This window comes from Carcharodon carcharias, chromosome 18, assembly GCF_017639515.1.
Source record: "Carcharodon carcharias isolate sCarCar2 chromosome 18, sCarCar2.pri, whole genome shotgun sequence".
Lineage (NCBI taxonomy): Eukaryota > Metazoa > Chordata > Chondrichthyes > Lamniformes > Lamnidae > Carcharodon > Carcharodon carcharias.
The window spans coordinates 99,954,227-99,974,585 of record NC_054484.1 but is presented as its reverse complement, the minus strand read 5'-3'; the positions used below and the strand labels follow the sequence as shown (position 1 = coordinate 99,974,585).

Below are 20,359 nucleotides of genomic sequence, written 5' to 3'. Positions count from 1 at the left end.
CCAATTGATCCCAGTTGTACGTTGGCTGTGCGATTTCGTGCTTGTCGCACAGGCAAAATGGACAGGCAAGTAGCCGACGTTTTACAAAACTTCATCCAAGGGCAGGAGAAAAGGGATCAGCAGCATTGCCAGTGTGAGTAGTGAGGAGTTTAGGAGATAGTTTGCTCCTGGTTGCTTATCTGAACTTGACAGCTTCATCTCAGTTCTGAGCTCCAGTCTTAACATTTCCAAGCTTCATTTCAGGACACTGCGCTGCTGCCAGGGTTGACAGGAGGCGATGCAGCTACCTCAACATATCCGAGGTGCAATGCTGAAGGTGGGTCCACCTCTCCAGGGAGACAGTGACCTCCATCTGTCCGACGATCGGCCCTGAGATCAGCTCCAACTGTGTGGGTGGATACCCCTATGTCAGTGGCTCTGAAGGTCACAGTGGCCCTCAACTTCTATGCCTCCGGCTTTTTCCAAGGGTCAGTGAGGCATCTGTGTGGAGTCTCCCAATCAGCTGTCCATGGTTGCATAAAGCTGGTGACAAAATCTCCATTATGATGGGTACTGACATTTGTTAATTTCTGTACGGACGAGGCCAGGCTGAGCGACCCAGAGGCTTCATGGCCATTGCTGGCTTCCCCCGTGTCCAGGGTGCTATAGACTGTACACATGTGGCCATCAAGGCGCCAGCAGGTGAGCCCGGTGTCTTCATCAACAGGAAGGGCTTCCACTCCATGAACGTGCAGATAGTGTGTGATCACAGGATTCTACAAGTCTGTGCAAGGTACCCAGGCAGCTCCCATGACACTTATATCCTGAGACACTCCCAGGTGCCGGGACTCTTCAGTGCTGCAGCCCGGCTGGATGGATGGCTGCTGGGTGACAAGGGCTATCCATTGGAAAGTTGACTTCTGATGCTTCTCTGCCACCGAGAACAGAGGCAGAGCGGCAGTACAATAGGTGTCATGTCTACACAAGGGTGATGATAGAGAGGACCATAGATCTTCTGAAATTGTGCTTCCGATGCCTGGACCATTCAGGGGGAGCACTATAATACCCCCCAGAACAGGTGTCCCTGGTATTGGTTACATGCTGCGCTGCCCACAATCTGGCACTGGCAAGGGGGGACTCACTGGAGGAAGAGGATCTTGATGTAGCTCCACAGGCCACAGATGATGAATCTAGTAGTGAGTCAGAAGAGGAGAACAGTGAGGAGAACACTGAGGGTGTGCAGGCAGATCTCTGTAACCTTCAGGGAGGCAGGGACACCTTGATCCAACATTCCTTCAACTAGGCTGCCAAAGATCTGCTTCTACCTCATACCAGGGCTGCTGCCTCTATGCCGGATGTCTGAAATGACCCTTTCATTTGAACACAAAGTCCACTCAGTGTCTGTGCAATAAAGTTTAGAGCCACTTGCGTCCAGCATTACATACTGGCGTACCCTGCATCAAAGAAAATGGTGAAGCATACTCAGGCCATTAAGACAAAAACAAAATTGATGTGATTTTCACGATCAAAACAAATTAACATTATCATCCCTGGCATTCATTTCTACACCAGTAAACATAAATAAAACATTACAGAACAGAAGATCACCTGTGACCAGTCCCTCTTGTGCTCATGGTGCCTTTAACTTACCTTTACGAATGCTACGTCTCTTGGTTCCGCCCTTGCCCCCCTCACTGGCACTGCCATTGGACTCAACTTGCTGACTCTGCTGTCTTGTTGGCCTTGGTGACCTTGTGGTCATCCTCTGGCCAGTGGAGCCTGTGCTTGCCCCGCCTGGGAGGGAGCGGACAGTGCTATGGCTGGCATCTCCCCAGTCCCCGCAGCCTCATCAGAAACCATGGTCACTGGCAGAGGGGCGAAGGAGTGCCCTGAGAGGAGCCCGCAGAGACGACAAGCAACTCATGTGCCAAAATGAAGTCACTCTGGATCTCCCTGCTCACCATTGATGGACGGGCACCGAGCTGGGATACTGGGTGCTTCATCCAACTCCCACACTGGCGCTGGCCACCTGATGTCATTGCCTGTGTGAGGGCTTGCAGGTCCGAGCACAACCCCAGGAACCCCTGGAGCTCTCTCTCCATGAGAGTTGCCACTCTCTCAATGGGGGAGGCAGTGCGCTCGGCCATGATGGTCAACGCCATGCTCACACTCCGCATGGACTCCTCCACAACAGAGACCATGGCATGCACACCCTCATAGATCTCCGCCAGATCCTCCCACACATCCCACTGGACATCCAGTATCTGTCGCCTAATGGATGACTCCAGAGGCTCATTGTCTGCCTTCGACTGAGCATTGTCCTGGTCCCCTGACTGCCGGTGCCCTGGGCACTCTCTGCCTCCGCCTGCTCCTCAAGTGAGTGTGAAGTGCCCTCACCGCTGTGCACCAATATTCCAGCCAAAGATCTCACGCGCACCAAGGTGCTGGTATCTGTGCTGGTGCCTGGTTCGGAGAGTGGGCGTGACACAGGCGCAGCTGAAGTCTGGTGGTCCTCTGGCGTCGGGGATGGCTCTTTGGGGTCCTGCAAATAAGTTTCTGCTGGCGAATCTAAGGAGGAACAACAACATGTCATTAATTTAAGTCATCACACTGTCACTGTACGTGCCAGGCACCCTGGTGAGACAATGGAGATCTGCATCATGGTGCCATCGTCTTTCAATGGTCAATGAGGAATCCAGGTTTGAGGCTCCCATCAACGAAGAGACTACACTAGAATGTTTACACCATCAGAAACTCTCACCTCTGTGCACTGCACTCTTACCTTGGTCTGACATCCCAGCCTCTCCTCCAGCTGATCGAGGTGCTTGGCGCCTCTCCAGCTCCAAGTCCCGCTCAAATCTTGTCAGGATTAGGAGGTTTGGGGGGCCTCCGCCTGTCTGTGACCTCTCAATGTTGTTACAGTTTGTCTTCTCCTGAATGGACAGAGGATCATTGATGAGTCCACTCTCTACCTGCAGCACCATTACAGCCTGGCCAACCCCACCTGAGGAACACCTCGCAGATGCATCCAAGTCATGGCCCTCAACCCACAAGGCACTCAGTCCATGGCTCACCCCCTTGGCTAGCTCTGGCGTCATTGACAGTTGCCACTCAAACTCTAACACCCCCTGAGCTCTAGGGGGGGGGTCGGCCGGCCCTTAACACTTCACTCTGATCCATGCCAACACAGTACTCACCCTTCCCGAGCGCTGCACAACATCGTGGCTGCTGACCTCGGCTGCCACCTCCTCCCAAGTTTTTTCTGTTAGGTGCAGTGGGCCTCCTCCTTCCATCTCTGGGGACGAGGGTGTCCCGCCTGGCAGACTCCTCCTCCAATAGCACCGCGAGGCACTCGTCCGGAAACTGGGGGTCCGAGAGGCCTGGGGTCTCCAGTTGCTGCTGAGGCCGTAGCTTCACTCCCCCGAACGCAGAATATATGATTCTCCCCTGGCGGCCTTCAAGGGGCTGCCTGTGCCTTTTTAAACCGCCCGCCAAGTCACCCTGGGTGGGGGCCTGTTTTCTGACCGGTCACAAGCCCGCCGACCATGGCTGCTCGCCAAGGGTAAAATTCAGGCCCACGGTATAAGTAGGGTTTGTGTTAATGCACCTCGTGACCCAGAAGCCGGGGCAAACAACTCTGAGAAATTGAGTTCAAATCCCACCAGGGCAATCTGTGATTTCGAATTTAGTTAAAATAAAAAACATTCTGGAAATAATGAGCTTTTATCGGCAAAAGCGACCGTGAAGCTGTCAGATTGTTGTACAATCGAAATTGGTTCACTCACTTCCTTTTAAGGAAGGAAACCTGAAGCCCTTTATCTGGTCTGGCCTGTGGGGTTCACTGCCCTCTGGAGCACCAGGTCACACCGACCTGCTCAGTGCTTCAAGGAGAGGGCACATGACCACAGTCCCAGGGCAACCAGGGATGGAAAATAATTGCTGGCTTTTGGAATGTGTGATGGCTATTCACCCCCTCGGACATGGGGAGAGCTCCCCTGCTCCTCTTCGAATAGTGGCAGAGAAGATTGTACATCTACCTGGGATGACAGGACCTGGCTTTAACATCTCATCTGAAGAAGGTTGCCACCAACAGTGCGGTTATTTTCGCAGTATTTCACTGGAGCATAAGCCAAAATCGTCTTGTCACTGGTCTCAAAAGCCAGCTTGTAGAACCAACAACAACTTTAATTTATGTAATGCCTTTAACATAGTAAAACATCCCAGGAAGGTTGTCAAACAAAATTTGACACCGAGCCACATAAGGAAATATTAGAACAAGTGACCAACAGTTTGGTCAAAGAGGTAGGTTTTAAGGAGTGTCTTAAAAAGAGGAGTGTTTTAGGGAGAGAATTCCAGTGTTTAGGTGTCAAGCAGCTGAAAGCACGGCTGCCAATAGTGGCGTGATGAAAATCAAGGATCCTCAAGAGGCCAGAATTGGGGAAACACAGAGACGTGAGTGCTGTAGGACTAGAGCAGCTTACAGAAATGGGGAAGGGTGAGGCCACAGAAGGATTTGAAAACAAGATAAGAATCTTCAAATTGAAGCATTGCCAGATTGGGAGCCAATGTAGGTCAGCAAGCAGGGAGGGTGATAGGTGCACAGGACATGGTGCAAGTTAGGGTACACGCAGCAGAGTTTTGGTTGAGCTGTAATTTACAGTGTACAAGGTGGGAGACTGACCAGGAAAATGTTAGAATAGTCATGTCGAGACATTACATGGTAGGTCTGAGATCTGCACTAGGTCAGCTGAGGTAGATATGACAGAGGAAATGTTACAGATATAAGTAGCCCTGGGGATGGTGCAGGTATGTGGTTGGAAGCTCCGCTCAGGGACAATTAGGACACCAATGCTACAAACAATCTGGTTCCACGCCAGAAAACTGCTAGGGAGGGGACTGGAGCCAGCGGCAAAGGGAAGAGAGTTTGTGACTGAAGACAATGACTTCGGTTTTGCCAGTATTTAACTGGAGTGTATTTCTGCTCATCCAGCACAGGATGTTGGACAAGCAGCTTGACCAGTCAGAGATAATTGAGGGCTCAAGAGAGAGGTTTTGTGAGAGAGAGCTGGACGTCTTCATGCGAAACCTGGCATTGTGATTTTGCATAACATTGCCAAGAGGAAGCTTGTGGATGAGAAATAGGAGGCATCCAAAGAAAGATCCAAGGGTAATGGTATGAGAATGAGAAGAAATACCATTCCACCCAGCTAGACAATGGAGGAGAGACTTTAGAGAAAGTAGGTTAAACATTCCAAAATGCTGTCACAGTCCTTTCTAACTATTTTTTAACCAAAAGAGCATTTTCCCAGTAATCTGATTCCTGGGACTCTAACTGTTGTTCACTATGAGTGATCAGGGGATTACGAAATGCAACTGATCCAGTTAGCAGAGTGAGTTTGCATTAATGCTCAATAGAGTTGCTGAATGTTAAAATGAGCTCACACAGTCTGCTGCTAGCGCTCCTCTTTTGGTATTCTTCTCAAAGAATTTCATGATGATTGCATTCAAATAGAGTTGCACCATGGTAACAAAAAGTATTCTTGTAATGTGCTGGCTGGATTAACAAACTTTTGCTCAGTTGGTCGCATTCTCTCCTCTGAGCTAGAAGCTCATGGGTTCAAGTCCGCCTTCCAGAGACATGAGCACATAATCTAGGCTGACACACCCAGTGCAATACTAAGCGAGCTCTGCACTGACCAAGATACTGAAATTGATCCCCCAACTGATATCGCTAAAACAGCGATTTATCTCGTTTCACTGCTGAGGTTTTTTTGGATCTTACAGTGCAAAAATTGGCTGTTGTGTTTCCTGTATTTCATTGTTTGTAAAACGCTTCAAGACATACTTGGGTTGTGAAAGGTGCTATATGAATACAAGTCCTTTCCTGTTACAGAAAAATAAAACGGATCATCATGCTAACACATGCAATAAGCTGCAATTCAGTCTTCAATCTGTTATTCCCCACATTAAACGAGAGAGAGAGAGACTATTCATTATAACCATGTCCAGTGCAAAAGGAATACTGCTGGGAAAGAAAACAGCAAGTTAATGCCCTGATTGTGGAAGAAAACACCAGTAAAATAAGCATCGTTACTGACTAGAATAAGAAATAACAGGCCAGATGTCTTTTGGACACATGAGGAAAACACATAACTCAAAATACAGAGCAGTTAAAAGGATCATATTAATGGTGGCTCTTTAGTTGCTATAGTAACATAAAGATCAGCTCTCTCTGCTGTTGAAGATTTACTGTCAATATTCTTTTAAAAACTGAGTGATTACAAAGAATCACAATTACCTTTTAATAGCCTGTCATGTTGAGTATCTCGCCAGAGCAGTGAAGTTGGATTAACGTTAACAGAGGTATAATCATTAACCCAGTCACTCAGTTACTTGTTAATTCTGATCCCTCTCAGCTGTAGGGCTAAACACGCACACACTGATCTGGAATGACCCCTGAATCAAGCTCATGTGTGGCTGGTAGCTCTTATTATTTAAAGGGAGATGATAACTCTTGTGGGCCCTATTTTAACTCTGATTAAGTGGGTGGGCATTCAGTGGTTTAATATCAGGCTGTAGGCCAGTCTTTTCAGTGAGCCAAGTCCCACCATGGGTTCACTGGAGATGCTAGCCATAGCTCAGTGGTAACACTCTTACTTCAGGGTCAGAAGGTTGTTCCCTTTATGGAAACTGGGCACATAATCCAGACTAATAGTCCACTACAATCCTGAGGAAATCTTGCACTGTTTGAGGTGCTGCTTTTCAGATAAACTATCCAATTAATCTCATTCCTGTCAGAGGGATGTTAAAAAAAAGCCCCACGGCAGTATTGGAATAAGAGCAGAACACTTGTATTCCAGGCCAATATTTATCCCAAAAGCCTGGGATTATCACATGGTCATTTGTGGGAACTTACTATGCACAAATTGCTTTGCATCCTACATTGCAATAGTTACTACACTTCAAAGGTATCTACATCCTGAAGGGTGCTCTAATAAATTCAGGTTAGTCCCTTTCCTCATGAAGCCTTTATTTTTAAAGCAGAGCTCTTCAGTCAATTCCCGTTTGCAATATTGAATGGATATCCTGGAATCCACTCCAAATAGGGAGTTAGACAGGATTGTTTGATACATTGGAGAGGAAGTATTGCCTCAAGGGATGCTACAAACCTCTAGGTTAGACCCATCTAGAGCACTGGAGGCGTTACAGTGCGGACTCACCAGTATGACACCAGGGTTTAAAGAGTTAAATTAGAGGCTATTTTGCATACATTTGGATTGTATTCACTTGAATTTGGAAGATTAAAGGGCGATGCAACCAAAATTTTTAAAGGGATTCTATAGGATAGATGCAGAGAAGTTATCTTCTCTACTGGGGCAATCCACAGAAAGAGGAGAGTGAGGCCATTCAACAGTTTTTAAGACGAAGAGGGCTGTAAATGTGGAACACTCTCCCTCAGCAGTCTGTGGATGCTGGGTGTCAGGTGAAATTTTCAAATCTGGGCTCAATAGATTGCTGTTGGAAAAGGATATCCAGGGGTATGGATGAAAGGCGGGAAAATGGAATTGAGGTACAGATCAGCCATGATCTAGCTGAATAGCACCACAGACCCAGGGCTCAACAGCCTGTCCCTCATCCTATGTCCTTCAGCCTTATACAGGATCCACTTGACTCAGGTAATGCCAAAGTGGCCACCTCTTGCTGTTAAGAGCTCACTAGAGAGGGGCAGGGGAATCATGCTTAAGCAGTTCTGGAAAGGCCATGGTTAAAATGAAAGTTAAGTTGGATACATTTGGTGAATATCAAAATTGGCACTGTTGGCCACTTTGTGCAAGGTTCACTTGCAGAGTCACAGACCCAACGTAGTATGGTGATTTAGGAGGATTAGAGAATGTGGGATGGGAGGAATAATTGGAACAAGATTGGGGAGGAGACAGATAGCGCCATCGAAAAGTTACGGCATGGAAAGAGGCCATTCAGCCCTTCATGTCTGCACAAGCCAAAAAAAGAGAAAAAAAAGCAAACCAGCCACTCATTTTTAATCCTTCTCTCCAACACCTGCTCCATAGCCTTGCAGGTTACAGCACTTCAGATGTAGATCCAGGTGCCTTTCAAATGAGTTGAGCATTTCAGCCTCAGTCACCAAATTTAGGCAGTGAGTTCCGGACACCCACCGCCCTCTGGGTGAAAAAGATTTTCCTCATGTCCCCTTTAATCCTTCTACCAATCAACTTAAATCTGTGCCCCCTGGGTAATCGACCCCTCAGCTAGGGGAGACGGGTCTTCCCTATCTACCCTATCTAGGCCCCTTCTAATTTTGTACACTTTAATTAGGCTACCCCTCAGCCTCCTCAGTTCTAAGGAAAACAAGCGTAGCCTATCCAATCTTTCTTCATAGCTACAATTTTCAAGCCCTGGCAACATTCTTGTAAATCTCCTCTGTACTCTCTCCAGAGCAATTATGTCCTTCCAGAACTGGTCACAGTACACAAGATTCCAGCTGTGGCCTAACCAGCGTTTTATACAGTTCCAGCATTCCATCCCTGCTTTTGTATTCAATACCTCATCCAATAAAAGAAAGCATTCCATATGTTTTTCTTTACCACCTTGTCCACCTGTCCTGCCACCTTCGGGGACCTGTGGACATGCACTCCAAGGTCTCTCACTTCCTCAGCCCCTCTCAATATCCTCCCAATTATTGAGCATGCGCTAGCTTTGTTTGCCATCCCCAAATGCATTACCTCACACTTTTCCGGATGGAATTCCATTTGCCACTTTTCTGCACACTCAACCAAACCATTGATATCTTTCAGATATTATCAGATGGTGGAGTGGAAGGGAGGAGAGAGGAAGAGGAGAAGGATAAGGAGAAAGGAGGTTAAGAAGGGAATGAAAGAGAGGGATGGCAGGGAGGAGGTAGACCGCTGTGCCAATATGGTGGACATTATGATAAATAACATGGCTAAACATTTGGCACAAGGCTCCACAAGCAATTAAATTCTGACCCGGGAATCATACTAGCCTTCAAAAAGCTTAACTTAAAGAAAAGGCCTGTTTATGTGCACTTTCACAGTTAAGACAGGCCCTAGCAACCCCCCTGTGCTCCCATTTTATGGGCAGGTGTGTGACTCAGTGCTATTCTGTAGAAACTGCAGAAGATTACATTGATGTTTCAATTATGCTGCCAGGACTTTATTTAAAATATCTAATTTAAAGTATCCCAACAGGGGAACTAGCCGTTGCTCCTGGCACCACTTGAGAACCCGCTGTGAAATTCAGTGAGCTGAAGTAAATGGCCTCTGCCCATTGGTCATGGCCATCATACAGCCACCACTTAACACGATGGAAAATCTACCCTGTTCAGTCAGTAGAAGGAAGCCATTACTAAGATGTACTATGATTTTAATGATGAGCAGTAAGGGCCCCACTTTGAAGTTGCCCTCAATATATCTGATGTTCAAAAAGGAGAAAATGTGTGCAGTGAGCGTGCTTTTGGCGTAGTCACATGCCTTGCAGGATTAGAACTCTGGCACAACTGAGGCTGAGGGAGATGCTTCATTTTTTTCCACAAGTTACAAAACCAGGACACATGCGCATAGAGGCCTGATGTGACAAAGGGGTGCAAAGCGAGACAAATTGCACGTCAACTCAAATTTACAGCAGGTTGTTTGTGCGTCATGGCCTCCTTTAGCAGCTCAGCAGTATCTACTTCCTGATCATTAGCAGAGTAATGTCAGGGCAGCCTGACAGAAACAATGATGGAGGACTGGTTCAAAGTGAAACCCATGCAAAATAATCCTGGAGGGGGAATTTAATTTGAATTTTGTTTCTACTCGGCATGAAATTTTAAAGGGAAATGTAATTCCGCTCTCCAGAAAGTAACCGGAGACCTTGCAGCTACATTTAAGTGCATAAGTGATGTTTCATAGCTTCATAGAATCCTCCAGTACAGAAAGAGGCCATTCGGTCCTTTGTTCCTTTGCTGGCTCTTTGAAAGAGCTATCCACTTAAACCCACTCCACTCTTTCCCTGCATAGCATTTCAGCCACAACCCCTTACTGCAGGAGTTCCTCAGGGTAGTGTCCTAGGCCCAACCATCTTCAGCTGCTTCATCCATGACCTTCCTTCCATCATAAGGTCAGAAGTGGGGATGTTCGTTGATGTTTCCACAATGTTCAGCACCATTTGCAACTCCTCAGATACTGAAGCAGTCCATGTCCAAATGCAGCAAAACCTGGACAATATCCAGGCTTGGGCTAACAAGTGGGAAGTAACATTCACACCACACAAGTGCCATGCAATGACCATCTCCAAAAAGCGAGAAACTAACCATCGCCCCTTGAAATTCAATGGCATTACCATCGCTGAATCCCCCACTATCAACATCCTGGAGGTTCCCATTGACCAGGAGCTGAACTCGACTAGCCATATAAATACTGTGGCTACAAGAGCAGCTCAGAGGCTAGGAATCCTGCTGTGAGTAACTCACCTCCTGACTGCCCAAAGCCTGTCTACCATGTACAAGGCTCAAGTCAGGAGTGTGATGGAATACTCTCCATTTGCCTGGATGAGTGCAGCTCCCACAATGCTCAGGAAGCTTGACAACATCCAGGACAAATCAGCCCGCTTGATTGGCACCACATCCACAAACATTCACACTCTCTGCCACCAACGCACAGTAGCAGCAGTGTGTACCATCTACAAGATGCACTGCAGGAACTCACCAAGGTTCCTTAGACAGCACCTTCCAAACCCATGACCACTACAAGGGCCAGGAAGTTTCCCTCCAAGCCACTCACCATCCTGACTTGGAAATATATTGCCTTTCCTTCAATGTCGCTGGGCCAAAACCTGGAACTCCCCTCTTAACAGCACTGTGGCTGTACCTACACCACATGTACTGCAGCCGTTCAAGAAAGCAGCTCACCACCACCTTCTCAAGGACAATTAGGGATGGGCAATAAATGCTGGCCCAGCCAGCAATACCCACATCCCATGAATGAATAACAATAAATGGGGTGGATTCAAAGCTGGATAAAACTTCTTTCAAATGCTTGCTAACAGTGTTTTCCTGCATTACAAGAGTAACTAAGTATCAAAGATACTTCAGTGGCTGTAAAATACTTTGGGACATTCTGAGGTTGTAAAAGGTGCTATGTAAATGCAAGATCCTTCTTTAGTTTGCCTTAATCCACATCTCAGAAAAACAGTCCCCATTGCTTCAGTCATAGCTTCATAATGATGCAAAATGAGGCCATTCACCTCATCAAGTTCATGCTGAATATCAATGTGAGATGCCCGATTCACTCAATAAAGAAAGGACTTGCATTTAGAAGGCACCTTACATGACCTCAGAGCCTCCCAAAGCACATTGAAACCAATTAAGTATGTTTTAAATGAAGCCCTGAGAGCTCAGCTAGTGAAATCAAATTTAAATAACTTGAGCCATTTTTTTGTCCACGCAGAGTCTCCATGGCAACTGCATCTTCTCAAGTGCTTATCCCAGAAATCAACCTGAGTGATACGTTTGACACATTTGCATTAGACTTCTCGCGGGAGAAGAAGATGCTGGAAAGCCTTGATTACCTCACAGGTAGGAGACCTGCTATCCTGGTAGAGAGCCTCGGCCTCCAGGTGTGAATTTAGGGAAACACTGTCTATGACTTTTCAACCATTAAACAATGGCAGAAATGCTGAGCTGTGCCGCTTTCGAATTGGTGTCAAACCAGAGTGGGAAATGGACAACAAAGAGCCTGATGATTCTCAATCTGCAGTATCACTAGCTGAGATATTCACTGAAACCCTACCTTCTTCAGGTTTTTTCAATTCATCAACCAAAATTATCTGTAGGCTATCTTATACGCTCCACACAGCTAATATTACAGCTAATGGTAATTCCAATTCGTTGCTGCTTAATCAATATTGATTAATCTCCCATGGGAACATAAAGAACAGGAGGCCATTCAGATCTTTGAGGCTGTTTAAACAGTCAATTCCTTCACAACTAATTTGTACCACTTCTCCATTTACCTGCCTTTATCTGTATCCTTTAATACCCTTACCTAATAAAAATCTATCAGTCACAGTCTTGACCTCCAGCATCCACAGATTTGCGTATGGGGAGTCAAGATCAAGTCAGGTCTTTAGTTGAAGTAAGGTTAGAGGGTGTGGATCAATCATACAACCAGAACATTCACTCTCCTTTCATTGCTAATATTGTGATATTATTTACAGTTCAATAGTAAAGTCTACAGCAATTTGGACAGTAGAAAATTAGAATTAGTTGGAGCATAGCAGTTTCTCTGCAAAACTGAAGCACAGCAGCATTACCTCTAGACGGTGGGCATAATTACAGCGTGACTGGATTGCCGAGGTAGTTTCAATTCTAAATGTTGACGTAGAAATTTATAATGGGAACATGTTAATGAAAGAAGGTGACCTCAAAGGGTTTATAGACAGGGCTTTTTAAAAAAAATCTATTCCTGGGATGTGGGCACCACTGGCAAGACTGGAATGCATTGCCCATTCCCACTGATGGGACCACCTTCTTGAACCACTGCAGTCCATGTGGGGAAGGGACATCTGCATTACAGTTAGGTGTGGAGTTCCAAGATTTTGACCTAGCATTCGATGAAGGAAAAACAATTATATGCCCAAATTGAGATGATGTATGACTTGGAGAGGAACTTGAAGGTGATGGTGGTCCCAAACACCTCCCACTATTGCACTTGTACATAGTGTGGCCTTGGGTACACTGGCGGTAGAGGGGATGGATGTCTATCTGTACAGTTATATCATGGTTAGTGTATTAATGGATACACTGAAACTTTAAGTTTTCAGGATAGAGCATGTGGTGCATCATCTCCGTTTTGGAACTAAACTTGTCCTGAAATCTTTTGTCTTTAATTACAATTAGGTTTACTTACAGATTATAGAGATTTACACTTTAAACCGTGAGGAGAGCATGGGGTGTGGAATGGCTAACTGCAACAGCTGTTAGGAGAACTTGCCTCAATTTGTGTGCTTGCCTTTCCAGCACCGAATCCACCAGCTATCCGAGAGGAGCTGTGCACCGCCTCGCACGATACAATCACAGTTCACTGGACCTCCGATGATGAATTCAGCGTGGTGTCGTATGAACTTCAGTACACCATTTTCACCGGACTGGCCAACGTAGTTAGTGAGTTTCACGGTTACTATCAGTGTTGTGATTTATCATTTCAGAGGTCAAGATGTATGCAAATATCCAACAAGGAGAAGTTAGAGGTTGCTGTGGGCCCCTAGTAGGTATGCCACCCTCCTGGATTGTCCGAGGATCTTCTGGAATGGAAGATTAGTCTGCTCGGACACTGCTGACAGAAAACTCGTAGGATTGTTAAGGAAATTGTGTTTTTTGAATGCTCGTTGCAGCACCCAACCAAGTTTGGATGAAACTAAAATTTACTCCAATGGTCTAGCATTAAAACCTATGTGGGGCATACCCCGAGACTCAAAGGTTAGGAATCTGTGCAATAAAATAGGCTTAAGCCCACGATCTTATGATTGGTTGTTCAGAATTTTAACACATATTCGTAGAAGAAAAGTGAAGCAGCTCAGAGTTCTGTTTGTGTCGTTCATATCTTTGACTTTTATTCCTGTATTCCTTTCTGCTTTTCCCTCAATCCTCTTATAGCTGCCCTATCTGCTGAGCTTAGATTAACCAAACCTTCAACTGCCTGCCTAATTATGTAATTTAAAATCCAGTGAGACTGGCAAGAGGATTTGAATAGGAATTTTTCTTCTTCTTGAAGTGAGTTGAGTGTGTTTATTGCAGCCGTTTTAAATCTGTTGGCATATCTCCGAAATCCCGAACCAGAAAGGATTACAGAGACACTGTGTGGCTGGTGCCAGAAATGGCCGGCCCAGAGAGGTGCATCAGGTTGTAATGCTCCACATAGTTGCATAGCCTACTGACATTCACTGTTAAGAATGGCACAGAAACAATGGTAATTCAGACAAGCACTGCAAGGCAGCTTGTGCCCAATGAGCCAAACTGCGGGTAGGAGTAAATGCCCTCAGGACTAGGTGGAAAAGATGAATCTATGTGAATAAGAAAGCAGAATGGGATCTGAATCAGATCAGCTGTTCCGTTAATGTTGGTTGAGGGGTAAATATTACCCAGGACACCGGGCAAACTGCCCTGCTCTTCATCGAATAGCCATGGGATCTTTTATGTCCCCCTGAGAGGGCAGACAGGGCCTCAGTTTAATGTCATATCTGAAAGATGGCATCTCTAACAGTGCAGCACTGAACTGTGTGCTCAGGTCTTTGGAGTGGGGCTTGAACTCATTAGTCTCTGACTCGGAGGTGGGAATGCAAGTACTGAACCAAGGCCAATATTTATGCAGTGTTAGATCACAGTGGGCCTCAACAACATTTAGAAAGCATCTAGCTGGTCTTTTGATGTATTCTTCACTGCTCTCTTTCAAAACTTTCTAGGATTTACATCCAGGTGGACCTAAGTGGGTATTGGCCCTTCATCGTTTAGCAATTGCAGTGTTCCTATTTACCATTCCTGCAGCTAAGCAACAAAGATTGTGCACATTAACGGGTGTTACGATTGCTTTTCATGTGGATGTCAAAGCTCCTTGGATGACACCACACTTGTGGTTCTGTTGCAGGTTTGTGTAGCTCAGCTGACAGCTGGATGATTGTTCCTAACATCAAGCAGAACCACTACACAGTGCATGGGCTTCAGAGCGGGACCAAGTACATCTTCGTTGTCAAGGCCATTAACCAGGCCGGCAGCCACAACAGCGAACCCTCCAGGCTAAAGACAAACAGTGAGTTGTGCATAATAAAAACAGAAAATGCTGTAAAAATACAGCAGGTCTGACAGCATCTGTGGGGAGAGAAACAGATTAAAAACTGACGACTGTTTTTTCTCTCTTTTTTGGCCAGTGCATACATGATGGGCTGAATGGCCTCTTTCTGCTCCATAATGCTCCTATGGTTCTAAGGTTTCTTTGTGGGCCAGGAGGCGACGGAGTGGGAATTCAGTTTCTTATCGCCCAAAACCTCAGTCCCATCCTCAGACCTAGGTTTGGGCTGGAGTCTGTCCAATATGATATGAGACGTGGGAGCTAAAAAGCTCTCAGGATGTCATGCAACACCAGTGCGTGATCTCGGTGCTCCCCCATGCATTAATTCCATATCCTGCTAACATCAACCCCAATCCATTCTAAATCCAACTCTGGATCAAATCCTTCTCCTTCTAGTGCTACTCATATGCTCAATTCTCTGTGAATAACCTTTAATAAACGATAGTCTTAACAGTGTTGCTAGCTTTGATGGAAGAATAGATCAAAGTGCTGATATCACATTGTCAGAACAATGACTTAGCTGAAGACCATCGTGGCTAAGATTCTGGAAACTCTCCCCAGCTCTGTAATCTGCTCTACACAACCCTGCTCTCTTTAGATACTAGTCTCTGGGGCATCCTCGATTTTAATCACTCTGCCATTGGTATTTAAAGGAGGACCCTGTTGGCTCTGCCTGATTCCTCTGCCCTCTGTTCGTCTGGTTAGCTCAAGTTGGCAACTCGACTATTGTGTAAGTCAAGCTGATCTTGTATAGTGTTGAAGTAAATTGGAAGAGAATAAGGCCATTCAGCCCCCAGCCTTCCCTGCCATTCTATTCAATCATGGCTGATGTACCTTAACTTCATTTACCCTTAGCACAAAAATCTATCAATCTCAATTTCAATCAATCTTCACTATCCACGGAGAGTTCCAGGCTTCCATTACCCTTTGTGTGGAAAAAAGATGCCTGATGATTTCATTCCAAAATGGCCCGGCTCTAATTTTAAGATTGTGCTCCCTTGTTCTGGATTTCCACACCAGAGGAAATAGCTGAGAAGCAGAGTTCACACGTGATATGCAGCATATGGAGGAACATAAGGGTTTCAAGTCTTAGCTTCCTGAATGGCATGTTGGTCCTATGGGCACGAGCAAGAAGCAAAACAGATGTCACGATGAACTTGCAGATGACATCTGCCCTTTGACCTTCTTTGTCTCATTTGATTGGAGGAAAGCCAGCTATGTGGGAATGAGGACGGAGCTAAAATGGAGAAAAGTGTTGACAGACAAAGAGGTCGATCAACAGTGGGCAACAGTTAAAGCAGAGATTAACAGAGTTCAGGAGAAGTATGTTCCACTAAAACTAGACTAGCCAAGGATGAAATGCTGTGGATAAATAAAGAGATGAGAATAGAAATTGAACCTCAAGAAAAGGCATGTGTAAAAATGGATGACAAAAAGGACCGGGTGACAAAGAGGAATGTGATAAATGCAGGAAAGAAGTTAAATAGATAATTAGGAAGGCAGAGCAGAAATATGAAATGAAAATATCAAAGGACAGAGGAAATAGTAAAGCATTCCACAGGCACATAAGTAACAAGAGGAGGATTAAGAGAGGGGCAGGATCACTAAGATAACTTCACAAACTCTAATGAAAGGGATACTGAATCGATACTTTGGGTGAGATTTTAGCTCAAAGCCCAGCCACTTGAGAGTGGTAAAATTGAGCCCTTTTCCTTAGTTTTCACCAATGAGGACGATTGGAGGAAACAAGAAAAGTGGATGAAGACAAGAGGACTCGCACATCAGTTAAGATAGAGAGAAAGGAAAAAGCAACAAAGCTGCCAAACTGAAGGAGGATAAGCCCCTGCATCCAGATGGATTGCACCCACAAATGATTGTAGAGGCTTTGGAGAAGGCAGTAGGGAGGTAGTATCCATTTGAAATATCCAATTGAAAAATGAGCAGCGCCGGGAGATTGGTGGTCAACAAATGTAATTTTCATCTCCAAAAAGAGGAGCAGGAACTAACCCAGGGAACTATCCATTAGTTAGCTTACTGTCGGGAGAAGGAAAGATACTGGAATATTCGCTAAAAGGTGAGAGAGCAATATATCATGAGAATGGAAAAAATAATGACAGTAATCATCAATAATTTCTAAAAGAAAAGTTCTTTTAAGTTCTTTTCAATTTTAATTGAATTATTTGAAGAAGTAACAGAGAGCATAGACTAGGACCATACTGTAGATATGGCATATATGAACTTTCAGGAGACCTTGAATGAGGTCCACATAAGAGACTCATGCCAAAGATCAGGGTGTGTAGAGTCAGGGGTCAGGTAGGAGGATAGATTGAAAGATGGATCCAGAACTGAAAATGGAGGGCTAATGCTAAAGGAAGCTTCTCAGAATAGCAGAAAAATGGGAAGTGGCGTTCCATAGGGATCCATGCTGGGACACTATTGTCCATCAGTCTGAATAAATGATTTGAACTCAGGAAGGTGCTGAAATGTGCAGATGATATCAAATTGGAGGTATGACTAATAATGAAGAGAACTGTGCCAAAATCCGTGAAGACAAATAGGCTATAACAGCAAATAAAATTCAATACAGCGAAGTGTGAGCTGGTTCATTTTGGGAGGAGAAATAAGGAGCCAGCTACTCCTGGAAAGGTAGAAACTAAATGGGGTAGAGGAGGAAAGAGGACACAGATATGTTAATCGTTAAATGTAGCAACACAAGTTGATAAGGCCATAAAGAATGGGATGCATTTTAAGATGAACCAAATGCAAAATTAGGAAGGTAATGTACAATTCACATCAAGTCTTGGTTAGACCACACTTAGAGTATTGAATGCAGCTCTGATGCAAAAAATATTTACACAGCTGTTACTAGAATTTAATTGAATAGACTCGGCCTGTTTTCTCTGGAAAAGAGAAGACTAAAGGAGACCTGATTGATGCCTTCAGAGATATGAAGGGGTTTATTAGGATGTGGAGAAACTGTTTCCACTTAAAGGTAAATCCAAAATAATGGAGCATAAATATGATCATCATTAACAGAGATTATTTGCATAAGAAAAAACTTTTACTTACATAACGCCTTTTAGGATGTGCCAAACAGCGATGAAGTACTTAACTATAGTCACTGTTGTGATGAGGGAAATGTGGCAGTCAGTTAGCAAACAGGGTCTAACAAACAGCAAGGGGAAGAAATGATTAGAGTGGGAGGAGACTCCTATGGATTATAAACATCAGCACAGCCCGGTTGGGCTGAATGGCCTGTTTCTGTGGTGTAGATTTTATGAGCCAGATTTGCAAAGGACCACGTGGTTGGGACCCAGTGTGGGTGGGATTTGAAAGACACAATCGCAGAGGTCCTCACTGGATCCCATCACCTCCAAGACAGTTTGCAATTTTCAAAGGGCTGACAGGGAGGAAATGAGAAACTCACTCCCCACCAATTAACAGCCCCTTAAGCTCCTGAAGGAGCTTGTTGAGGGATCTGTTCCCATGCAGGATTTAATTTTTAAACTTTATTTCAGTGAACCCAAACAGTTTGGTAAACGTTAGTGCACAGCTGTCGGATTTGCCGCAGAGCCAATTAAAGTTTATCTGTCTTTTTACCTGCTTTTTCCAGCCCTACTTTTGCCAGTGCAAGCACTGGGCCTTCATTTTACCTTCATGGCCCCTTCCAGCCCAGCCGATGCTGCTGATGTACTAAGGAGCTGCCTGCTCTCTTTGACAAGGCAGTGACAGCCCCCAACATGGCTGCCACCAGCATTTGCTGCTGGCATTAAGCAGGCAGCTCCCACCTCCTGAAGGCAATCAGTGCCTCTAATTGAGCGCCCAACTCACCTCCTGGCCAATTAGACCGTTTGAATTTAAAAATAACGTCGCAAGTGCAACTTCTGTATACCTGCCTAGGAGTCTTTGTTCTTCCCCTTTGAGCATGAGGACAGGACAGCCATTACCTGCAGCTGACCTTTCCCAGTTGAGGTATGGCATTATTTGAGAAGAATGTAGACAGTGAAAATGCCCTCTGGTTGCCATGAGACTCTGTTAAATTCAGGGAGCAACAGCTTGTAAGCGGGTGCAAGAGAAGATGATGGCATACCATTTGGGACACTTATTGGGGTCATTCATGAAAGAATGTGAATGATACATTTGGAGGTGAAGGCTGGGAGCTGTGCCATCTCTTGGACATTAATCATAAGAACTTGAAGTTGAGGGGGAAGGTATTTGTGAGTGTGCTTTATTGGAAGGTGTGTGTGACTCCTCTGATCTTGCCTGGTCTGGTGAGGTTATTATGTTTCTTGTGGCCCTAAGAACCTATGTTGGGAGGGGGTTCATGGATGTAGCATTTACTATTTTTATTGGGTTAATTGCCATTCTAAAATAGCAAAAGAGAAGAGCTTCAGATAAAGATGGTGAGTGTAGATTATTTGACATTTCTAAATGGTGATTATATGGAAAAACGATTTAAAAACCAAACTGTATCTGAAGGATAGCATCAAGATTGAATTCCTGGAAACATCATTGTAGCTGGCTATTTAGATTAATCACTGGATTGACATCTGCTCCAATCATTCATTATTGTTTCAGCTCTTACTCTAGTTGAAGCTGCACTTGAGAATTTTACTCTCCTGGTTCGCAGATCTTAGCCTCATGTAACTTTACAAGTGTGCCAAATAGTTACATGGGCCAACTGGCTCAACACCAAACTGGCTTTGCTTTTACAATGAAGCATTCTTACTTAATTTTTACAACACTTTTATTTCCATGCTATAGCCACAACAGACAGAAGCACTGAATTCACAAAATTTAAAATAAATGGGCCGACATCTTGGCAGCTAGGGCATAGTGGTAGTACTCTTGTCTCAGAGTCAGAAGGTTGTGGGTTCTTTAACCAGAAAACTTGAACCAGTGATCCAGGCTGACATTCCAGTACAGTACTAAGGGAGTGCTGCACTGTCAGAGATGCTGGCCAGGATTTTCTGACCCTATGAACCCGCCACGGATGCAGCGAGCCATTCAAATCTCCATTGACTTCAACGGGACCGGAAGATCCCACCGGCAGGAGGGGCCAGAAAATCCCGCCCGCTGTCTTTTGGATGAATCATTAAACCAAGGGCTGGTCTATCCTCTCAGGCAGGTGTAAAAGATCCCATATCACAATTTAAAGGAGGGGAAATCTCCCCAATAGTTTTGCCGATATTTATCCTTCAACTACCTAAAAAAAACAGTTTATCTAGTCATTATCTCATCGTTGTTTGAGGGAGCTTGCTGTGTGGAAATTGTTTCCTACATTGCACAGGAATTGGCTATAAAACATTTTAGCGTGGCCTGAGGTTGTGAAAGGTGCTACATAAATGCAAGTTCTTTCTTTCTTTTCATCTGGGTTAAAATAATAGAGGAATTTTAAATCATTGCAGCAAGTATTATAATTCCATGATACAATTTTAATCCAATATGAAGGGCCTGTTTCCACTGGTGGGAGGGTTGGTAACCAAAGAATACCAATTTAAGATATTTGGCAAAAAACC

At 45.0% G+C, this 20,359-nt stretch overlaps 1 protein-coding gene across 5 annotated transcripts in view; it reads left to right on the top strand.

The window, feature by feature from the left end:
* mid1 (midline 1) overlaps positions 1-20,359 on the top strand; it is a 378,412-nt gene that overhangs the window by 343,670 nt on the left and 14,383 nt on the right. For all 5 annotated transcript variants that reach the window (XM_041211614.1, XM_041211613.1, XM_041211615.1 and 2 more), the window contains exons 6-8: positions 11,445-11,572; positions 13,016-13,159; positions 14,640-14,801. In XM_041211614.1, the coding sequence (XP_041067548.1) occupies positions 11,445-11,572; positions 13,016-13,159; positions 14,640-14,801 (434 nt within the window). The remainder of the gene's footprint in view (positions 1-11,444; positions 11,573-13,015; positions 13,160-14,639; positions 14,802-20,359) is intronic.